At 34.4% G+C, this 10713-nt stretch overlaps 1 protein-coding gene across 1 annotated transcript; it reads right to left on the reverse strand.

Moving 5' to 3' along the window:
• Positions 1-4894: 4894 nt before the first annotated feature.
• Positions 4895-9675, reverse strand: LOC149564138 (uncharacterized). The gene is made up of 2 exons (XM_089824112.1): positions 7889-9675; positions 4895-4989 (listed from the first exon to the last, which is right to left on the reverse strand). Exons 1-2 carry the CDS (start codon positions 9120-9122, stop codon positions 4934-4936), a joined length of 1290 nt encoding a protein of 429 aa, XP_089680238.1. The 5' UTR covers positions 9123-9675; the 3' UTR covers positions 4895-4933.
• Positions 9676-10713: the final 1038 nt, after the last annotated feature.

Consider the following 10713-nt stretch of genomic DNA (forward strand, 5'->3'; position numbering starts at 1 on the left):
GGGGAAAATGTTTCCCCATAATCCAGTCCTTCTTCTTGTGCATAACCTTTGCAGACTAGTCTGGCCTTGTTTCTTGTTATCTCACCATTCTCATCAAGTTTGTTCCTAAATACCCATTTGGTACCAATTACATTCTTATCAACTAGTCTAGGAACTAAGGTCCAAGTTTTGTTCTTCTCAATTTGGTCTATCTCCTCTTTCATCTAGCCTTATACCAATTATCATCTTGTAGTGCATCTTTCACTATTTTGGGCTCAATCTTGCTCATCAGACATGATTCATTCCTTAATCTATTTCTTTTCATTGGTTTGGCATTCTTGTCACCAATTATTTGTTCTGTAGGGTGATGTATTCTCACATACTTGGCTAGTCTTGGTTCTGTCTTTCTTTCCATGTTTGATTCTTCAACTTCAAAGTCACTTTGGACATCACTTTCAAGTGTTTCATCATCTCTTTCATGTGTACTATTTTTAGAGTCAAAATGTGCATTTTATTCATTCTACAACTCAACTTCTGAATGCAACTCGGCGTTCACTAGCTATGACTCGGTTGATACTGAGATTTGTTTATGATTTTCAACTTGATTGGTAACATCATCTTCAATAGACATTCCTTCTTAGAAATATTCAAAAGATTTATAATCTTCTGATTTCTTGGAGTCATCAACTTGGACTTCTACATGCTCATCAAAATTTACATTTGCACTCCACAATCTTATTAGTGTTAGTATTCAAACACTCATATGCCTTACTTCTAGTGGAGTATCCAAGGAATATGCCTTCATCACTCTTTGCATCAAACTTGCTATTTCTAGTATCTTTAAGAACATAATATTTACAACCAAATACTTTAAAATGTTTTACATTAGGTGAGTGACCATATCATAATTCAAAAGGTGTTGCATTTGTACCTTTCTTGACTTGAACTCAATTTAGTGTGTAGACTATAGTACTTATAGCTTCTCTCTAGTACTTCAGGGCAACATTTTTCTCCATCATCAATGTTCTAGCACAATCTATCACTGATCTATTCCTTCTCGCAGCAATTCCATTTTGAGGTGGAGTTCTTGGTGCTAATGTTTGTCTCTTGATTCCATTATCATTACAAAATATCTCAAATTCTTTTGATGTAAACTCTCCTCCTTTGTCTGATCTTAGGCACTTCAGACTCTTTCCTATTTCCTTCTCAACTCTCACCAAATACCACTTGAACATTTGAAATGCATCAATTTTTTGCTTTAAGAACATTGTAGTCATCATCCTAGAGTAGTCATCCACAAAAAACATTATGTATCTATCTCCTTGGTAGCTTTGGAATTCTATTGGGCCACATAAGTCTATATGGACTAGCTCTAATACTTCTTTGGAAGTGTAAGTCTTGCTTTTGAAACTAGACTTGGTCATCTTTCCTAGTTGACATTGTTTGCACATTGTGTTTTCAGGCTTCTTTAGTTTTGGCAATCCCTTAACTTTCTTCTTTTTGTTGATATTAATCAAATTGTCAAAGTTAACATGACATAGCCTTTTATGCCATAACCAGACATCATCAAGTCTAACAATGAGATAGGTTGCATCTTCCATATCTAGGTAAAATAGATTACTCCTAGTTTGTTCACCTTTTCCTATCAAATTTCCATTAGTGTCATACATTTTAGCAGATTTGTTTCCAAATTCTATTTTGCAACCTTTATTGCCTAGTTGTGAAACACTCAGCAAATTGTAGTTCAATCCTTCAACATAGTATGCATTATCACATGATATTTTCTTTGTAAGTTTAATGGAACCTTTTTCTTTGATTTGACATGGAGCATAATTACCAAATCTAAGACTATTTCCATTATATTGAGTAAAGGTAACAAACTTACTTTTATCTCCTATCATGTGATGTGAGCATCCACTATCTATGATCCACTTGTCATTTTTGTTCACACAGGTTACTAGTGTTGTTGTCTCATCTTCATCTGATTCATCCTTCATGGCTACATAGACTACTTCATCATCATTCTCATCAGAATCTTCTTCAACAATGTAGCATCTTTTGCCTTTGTCCTTGTAATCTTTGCTATCATCTTCTCTTTTGTTCTTGTACTTGTTTCCTTCATTGTAGTTCTTCTTCTATGTACACCTTGTAGCAATATGACCTACTTCATTGCAATTAAAAAAAATGATAGGCATCTTACCTTTGAATTTACCTTTTCCTCTATGAAATCTTTTGGGCAATAGTGCTTCCAATTGTTCCACATCTTCCTCATCTGTATTGTTGTCACTGGATGCATGTTTTCCTTTTCTAATCTTCTTCTTTGTTTTCACCTCCTTAGTGTCTTTCATTGTCATCATGGCCTTGAAATAAGATTCAAGGTTCTTAGGTCTATAGTTATCAAAGTTGGACAACTCAAATGCAGTGAGTCTTCCTACTATACCTTCAAAGGTTAGTGTGTTTCCTGGTACACATCTTAATTCTTGGATGGTTGAAACTCTAATAGCATAGATAGGGAGTAGGGTTCTTAAGTATTTTCTTTTGATAGTATCATCTTCTAATTGACCACTCGAACTTCTTATTGCACTTACCACTTCTTTCATTCTAGTAGCATATTGAGCAACATTTTCACCTTCTTCCATTTTCATGCCATCAAATTTTCCTCTGAGGCATTCTCTTTTTGCTCTTTGAACATTCAGATCTCCTCCATAGATATTTGATAGGGCTTTCCATATCTTGAATGCAAAGTCACTCCCTTGATGTCATCAAATTTAGCATAGTTGAGGGCAGAGGCAATTTCCAACATTGCTTGATTATGCTCCTTCCTTTTATTCAAATCATCTACAAAAAGGGGTCCAAGTGGATCTACATGTTCTACTCTAATTGAAGTTTTTGCATAGTCACCTATTGATCCAAGGTGTAGCTTCATTAGACTTTTTCATGCAGTGAAGTTATCTCTGTTGAGCTTGGGAACTTCTCTCTTGGACATCTTGATCTTCCTGCTTCTAGTACCTTTAAACTAAATCAGCAAATGGCTTTGATACCAATTGTTACAAAAGCTTTAGAATAACTTGGGGGGTGGGGGTGAATCAGTTATTCAAAGTACAAATGTTCAATTCAAACTTTCTCATCAAGTAAAGTGAGCCCATTAAACTATTCATTCATCCAAGCTTTAAACTTTCCTAATTAGCAAGTTACTATAAATCAACATGCAAGCATAACACATGAATAATCAACACATAACACAATGATTTACGTGGAAACCCAATTTGGGAAAAACCACCAGTAACATGCTACTCAATTCTCACTCTTCTAAAGTGATGCCCTGTTAAAGGCTACAACACATTGTTAAATGTGACCTAGTTAAAGGATTTAACCACCCTGTTAGAAGTGGGCCTGGTTAGAGGACTTTAGAACATTCACTTGGAATGCCACCCTGTTAAAAGATTTACAAATGAATATTAAACCACCTAAGTCCATAAGATTTATTCCTAACTAATACAATTGTTAGAGAGTAACAATAAGGGGTTTTGACCTGATTACAATTCACAACTTATCTTGTAGATTTCAGATCACTCTTCAGCTCACAACATTTCCTGACTTTTAGTCTCTACAACTCTAATAGCTTGTCCTTCTTTCAAGCTTTGTCTCCTTGAGTCTTCATGCTCAATGTACTAGTGCAATCATTTCTCTCTGATCACTTATCGAAGCAGAGTCTTTGTGTTCTATTCTTCCTTCTCCTTGATGCCTTTTTCTTGACACCCTTCAACCACTTCACAATTTGGCACACTAGCAACTCTTACTTCTTGGCCTGTGACTCCTTAAATAGAAGTTTGGAAACCTTTTTCCCACTCGATTCTTCCATCTTTTAATTTCAATTCGAATGGATTAGGTAGGATTCATTGAATCTAACCCATATTTTGTTCCTTCTAGAAACATCTTGAAGAATCCTTCTGAATTCGCTCAAAAATAGTTTACATAAAATTCTATGCCTCCAACTCATCATCCTTATCCTCCAACTGGTTCACAAATTTCAAGGTAACAACTTTGTCAGCTTAGATTTGGCGAATCTTTGACTTTTCCAATAATATAGCAGCTTTGCACTATTGAAATTTTGGTGCTCAATACATACTATGTTACACGCTATCAACTATGTTTTATTGATGCTCGACACCTACTGTGGATTCACTCAACATACACTAGGTTTTTCATTTACTGGGCACCTGAAGTTTGCTCAACACCTGAACACGCTCGGCTCCTTTTATATCACTCGACACACACTGAATTTTGGTTTTTTCTTGGCTTCAACTGCAAATTTTCTCAGCTTGAATTAGCTAGCTTGGCACTTACTAATGAACTTAGTTAAGCTTCCAGTGTTTCTAAGTGTGAGCAAACTCTGTATCTTCAAGTATGTTATCAATACATCATTTAACCATTGTCTTAGCTGATCCTTGCACTTCATTACAAAACCATAAATCAACCTTTCCCTTAGGTTCTCTTATTACATCTTGCTGATCAAATCCTCTTCATCAATCAACTAAGTGATAGTACTTGGATCTTATAAGCAATTGTCATTCCAACAAATATCAGGTTTGACATCAATGACAAAACAATGATTTGAAAACATTCTTTAACAACAATCTCTCTCTTTCAATCAATCTTCTTCTTACAATGAACTTTTCAATCAGATTTCCAACACAATAGACTCACCCATAGTCCAAAATATTGTTATGGGATGATTGCTAAAATGTCTTAACTCATGGGTTCTTCCATGTTTAGATGGTACAAAAAGTATCCCCCAAAATAAAAAGTGCTAGCAATGCTATTAGGAAGAAATATTCCAATGCCAAAGGACTAGCCATCTCCTATCAAATAAATAGAACTAGCATTTTATCAGTTTCCTTCATGCTTAATTTACACCCTTATCTTATCACTTTGCATCATTAATCCATGTGCATTATAGGTATTTTCCTCTCTTCATTTTCTCATTTTCCTTCTTACACTTTTGAGGACCTACATAATTGTCAAATTATCAAACATCCATTAGGTATTATCACTACCAAGAGCCGACACTATTATATTATAAAAAATCAAGTCTTTATATTATTGAATGATGAATGGAAGCTAAGCTACAAACCTAAGAGAAAAGCCACATCAAACATTCAAGCCTCTTCTAATGTCTTTGCATTTTACTATTTATCATTTCATTATTTTTTATTATATTGGCAAGAATTTAATGGGCCCTCATCCCAAACATAGAAAAAGATAACCAATTAGCACAATGGAATCAAATCCTGAATAGATAAAGTTGCTTAAGCATTGTTTCCATTAATTTAATTCACAACATTTATTCAAAGTTACAAAGTAAATTTGACAAGAATCAATCTTAAGTAGAGGACTTTGATGAGCATGACAGTTTAGAATGAGAGATAGAAACATGTGATGCACTTGAATAGTTCAAAATGAGAAATAGAGGCTTGCAATGAGCTTGGAGAGACATGTAGAAGTTGAAAATTCAATTTTAACTAATTAGATCCAAATGCCATCAGGGTCCATTTTGTAGCAGGAATTGGATGGGAATAGGAAAATGCAATTGCTAATTCTAATTCAGAAATTTAGTGTTTGGTTGTAAGCACAAAAATTTTAATTAAAATTTATTAATTCTAATTTTAGCCCAAAATGAGCATAACAAACTTCCTACTTAAAAGGTAGAATAGGAATAGCCTTTTTCGTATTTCATTTTTTAAAACCAAATTTTATATCTCGTCGGGTTTAGCCCCACTTGCATAAGCCAAATTATTGGAGGGAAAAAATAGATTTTTGGTCGATGAGTCAATCTTCATAGCCATTGTGACTCATTCCATAGCCGCTACCAAGGAACACATAGAGAATGCAAGAAGCTGTCTATAAATACTAAAACCCAATTCATTCACTGATCCATACAAAACAGTAACATTTTCTATTTGTTTCAACCTTTATATTTTCAATTCCAGGTGTTAACCTCACTTGGGCTTCATCTCCCCTCGAATGGCATCGACGTAAATTTAGATGCATTAAATTCAAAGTGTGAAGAACCAAGTTGGATGGAAGACTGAGGGAAGTTATTTTTTCTGAAATGTGGTGAGATAGGCAATGACAGAGGAATAGTCTGGGAGTTCCAACAGATTTTTCTCAAATGTATTGAGTCCCAACTCTAAAACGACTCGTGCTCAAATTATTAAAATTAATTTTTTTTTTATTTCAATTCCAATTTCAATTCTTGCAACCAAATACAGAATATGCATATTATGACTCCTCTTCCAAAACGGGTTCAAATGATATTCCATAAGTTATTTTAAGAATGCACAATTTCTGCAACCAAATGAACTCTAAAAGATTGACCAAAAAATAGAAATATTAATATAAACTCATTCTATTTTTAAAAAAAAATTAAGTAAATTATTTTAAAATTTAAAACTGTAGTTTTTCTCAAAACAAAAATGATTAAATTTTAAGTTTTTTTTTTAACTAAATTTTGATCTCAAGACTTTAGACGACTTTACCAAAACTGATCTTGTATTCCCCTATTGTTGTGGTGAATAAATGATGTTTTTAAAGAGCTCAAGAAGTTAGGTCACGGCTAATAGTCGTGATGTTCAGACCTCGCTTAATCTTAAAAACCAGCAAAATGATATGCATATACAAGATGTTCTTTTCATAATTATGAATAATACCCATTCGAGAGAATCCTTCTAAAAGATAACATGGTCAATGAATTATTTAAGAAAAACAAGCAAGTGCTTTCACATCAATTTGGTAATGGACTGCAACAATTAAGCCTTACATTATCTAGATATTCAAACCCCAACAAAAAAATCACAGTTCCCATGTAAACCGACTTAATGTACAGAAATTTATTGAGTTCAATGAACATTGAAGAATCTTAATTTAGATTTTTAGGTTGAGTATTTTGTATGCAAGTGTTAATCTACGTTGGACTGTAACAAGAATGGAATAAAGGAATAGGCAGTATAATTGTTTCCTATAGTTCTTTCATTCTCATTATGGATGGTTAGTGTGCTCTGAAATGTAACGTCAGTATAATAAGAAATCTAATCTCTTAATAGAGTTTGTCAAATTTGATGATAGATCCTAGGTTGTTATCAAGGAATGTTAATGCAAAAAAATCTTTCGCAATTGAATTCAGAAGTAAAAATACTAATCATAATATGCTCTCAAAATCTAATCAATCTGATGAAATGAATAATGTGTAGAAATTTTGTCTGATGAAATGAATAATTTCTATAGAGTTTATGTGTCAATTCTGATGATAGATCACACAATATTAACTAGAATGTTAATAAAAAAAACTCTCTCACAGTTGAATTCCAAAATAAAAATACTAATCATAATATATACACTGAAAATCTACATCACTCTCATGAAATGAATAATATCTAGAAATGTAGTCTCTGTGATGAAATGAATAATGGCTATGGAGTTTATGTGTCAATTCTGATGATAGATCACATGATGTTATCTAGAATGTTAATAAAAGAACTCTTTCAAAATCGAATCTGAAAATAGATGTACGCTGAAAATCTAATCACTCTAATGAAATGAAAAAAGTTTAATCACTCTGATGAAATGAACTATCAAGATCATAGAAATAAAAACGGGTTTTTTCTTTTATCTGTCGACATGGTTACAGAATCAGGTAATTTAAACTTACTCAGATTTCTATTCATGAGCAAGTTTAGATTACTAGTACTGCACCCAATTTCTATTGAAGCCTGGTACATGGAAAATCAATCTGTGTTACAACTGTAAGTGGAAAACCTAGCAGCTCAGGATGTCCTATTTACTCCATACCATTCTGAAAAATTCTGAGAATGCAAAGCACTATTGAAAGAGAAGGAGTTGAGAGAATTACTGTTGGAAAAGCACAAGTTTGTCATAGAATTGATACTGTCCTTATAGGTACCAGTACCCATGGATTGGAGGACTTTAACCTGGGCCTTGAGAAACTTGAGATAGTTAGCTGCTTCCTCTAACATGGAAGCTGTATCCATTTTAGTAGCACCTGGAACAAGCTTCTGAAGTACTCTTATCTTGTCACTGATTCTTTCCCTTCTCTCACGAGCTGCAACTGTTTGTGGTACACTCGAAATCTTGATATTCTTGCGCTTCATGGGCTTCTCTAAGACTTCAGTGCCTGTATTCACAGGCCTCAAAGCTGCGGCCCTGTAGATCATTTCTCTCACACTGGCAATGGCTTCTGCATCTGGTTCTACTTCTGCTGGATCTTCTTGCCCAAAAACAAGACATGAAGATGATGAAGTAGAGGAGGGATAGTTGTAGTGTATTCCAAGCTGAGGATTAGCTTCATGTGCTTTGCCCTTGATTTTACCTTTAGTTTTGGGTTTAGATTTGGGTTTGCAATTCATGGCCTTAGATTTCATGGTGGAATGGGAATTGGACTGATACTTCTCAGTACCATTACCATGTCTTTGTACTGAATAAGTCACAAGACTACTGGTACTTTTTTGTGGCTGGTTCTGAGCAGACAGTACCATGGGTTTCATATTGTCCTCTGTGGTACTAGTTGCTGAGATCCCACCATTATCAGAGGAAAGTACACAGTCCAATGATTCCATGGAGGACTGCAGGGTTATCATCTGGTTCAGGTTGGCGTCATAAGTATAACACATCTGCATTAAATCATTGCATGAAGAAGAACCAGCTTGATCAAAAGAGCCACAGTAATTTTGGTTCATTTCATGCTTGGATATACTGAACATATCAGTGGTAGCAGTGGATGAATCTGGGATTTCTGTGGGAGAACTATAGCTCCAGTCTGTTACAGATCTGGAGCTTGTAAGTGATGAATCTGCTCCAGTTTTGTCCGTGGAGCTTGGAATCACTAGCTTGCCTGCCATATGTTTTGTTTGATGAAGTGGGTCTTCATGAGAAATGAAACTGGGCAGTATTTGTTGATTGCAAATAAGATCCGATTGCTGCTGGATACCCAAATGATAACTCTCATCAATGTACCCTGAGATTGAGTCAAGTATTTCGCAAGAGATTAGGGTTCTAGAGGCCCATGGATATGGATTTGATACTCCTGACAGAATAGATGAGTTGTCATTCCAGACTAATTTCTCCATATATCAATATCTTTCTTTCCACTAATATATACACTAGCTTCTACAGTGTTATTGGTTATGGTAAACTCTTTTGATCGGAGCTGTGAATAAGAAGGTCCAAAACAATAAAAAGAACCGAGAAAAACAACCCAGGTTTATCAGTGTTCCAGGTTAAGCTTCAAATAAATTTGATTCTTCCTCCTGGAAAACAAAAACATATTTTGTATTAGGATTCAAAAATGCTTGCCAATGTATAATGGAAGAAACCAAAGACAACCCATGTCGACAGAAACCCTGCGAGCTCTTCACTTTAGTGCCTTGCCATATTCAAACAAGCATGAAATATAGAATTATTCTAGTCCAATGGACTATTATATTAACAATTATTATTGTACAACTGCTATGGCTGGCAAGCATATACAATATGACATGGCCGCTGTCCTAGAATGCTTGCCAAATGTACAAGAGTTGTCTTCATATTCCAATCACTTCAGATGAGAATAGCTCAGTAGAGGTCACGAGTACTAATTGACTTGAGTAGACCTCTTTTTTATTTTACTGCAAATTAGACTCTGGCTAATTGACTTGTATAGACTTTCTGCTTATTATGTTACTGTAAAGTAGTACTCCTTCTACAGACAACTATAACTGTAACAACTTGTGATTGATTGACATGCTTTTTCAAAGACCAAAACTTAAAGTTTAGAGCATATAGAGAAGGAATGTTAAGTTTCTCTGATAGAAAATCTTCTACAATCAGATTGAAAAACAACAATGGAAGTCTTATAGATAGATTGTGACATTAATAAATGAAAACTTTTAGATTTGATCTCAGAACAATCTTTGCAGCACTCTCCTGCTCATGATTGGACATGACTAAGAACAAAACAACTAGGCAATAATATACAATGCATGGCATTTGCAGCTTAACTGTATCAAATTTAATGTCACACAAAATAAATCTTGAACCATCTCAAATACTTTTCTAATCAACCATTTTCTTCTTACAAGCAGCAAGCACATTATGGTTAAGCTCACCGTGGGCAATCATTTAAATCATTATCTACAATAAAAGGACTCTCACTGACATGAGACAACTACCCATAAATAAATCATATGTATTTAGAGGAAAACTACATTCACTTTGTTTTTTTGGTTGGCAGTGAACAATTGTGAGAGAATCTTCAGCTATTATCCAACTACATCATTTTCTCTACAGCTAAACAGGAACTAATTTACAGAGAGAACTAAATTAAACTAAACTAAACATTATCACACAACGAAGAGAAGGGAGCGATACTTCCATGCATGCATCTGTGTGCTAAGCATGATAACAAAACAAAACAGAATAACTTCATTTACCTGCTATTCAAGCTCTCTTCAAATCCATGAAATGATGCATTGGTTTTCATCAATACTTCCATTTCAACAAAGCTTGTCTTCTTATCTGTCTTTCCCACCTACATGCACGTGTCTTCTGTGCATGCTAGTAAAGAATATTCGTTGTAAGAGCAAATTCCACCAACCCTTGTACAAATAGTATATGCTATTGGCTTAAACCAGCCATCGCTTCTTCTATAGAGATTTAAAAAGTAACTTCAAGAGATGAAAT

The sequence above is a fragment of the Cupressus sempervirens genome, chromosome 4, assembly GCF_028749045.1.
Source record: "Cupressus sempervirens isolate cs-2001-9-10 chromosome 4, ASM2874904v1, whole genome shotgun sequence".
Taxonomy (NCBI): domain Eukaryota; kingdom Viridiplantae; phylum Streptophyta; class Pinopsida; order Cupressales; family Cupressaceae; genus Cupressus; species Cupressus sempervirens.

Excerpts from the sequence above, each read along its gene's own strand:
- LOC149564138 (XM_089824112.1), bottom strand. The coding sequence starts at position 9,122 with ATGGAGAAATTAGTCTGGAATGACAACTCATCTATTCTGTCAGGAGTA. Across the intron at positions 4,990-7,888 it reads AAACTTGTGCTTTTCCAACA|GTCCTCAAAAGTGTAAGAAG; the intron begins GTAATTCTCTCA and ends ACAATTATGTAG.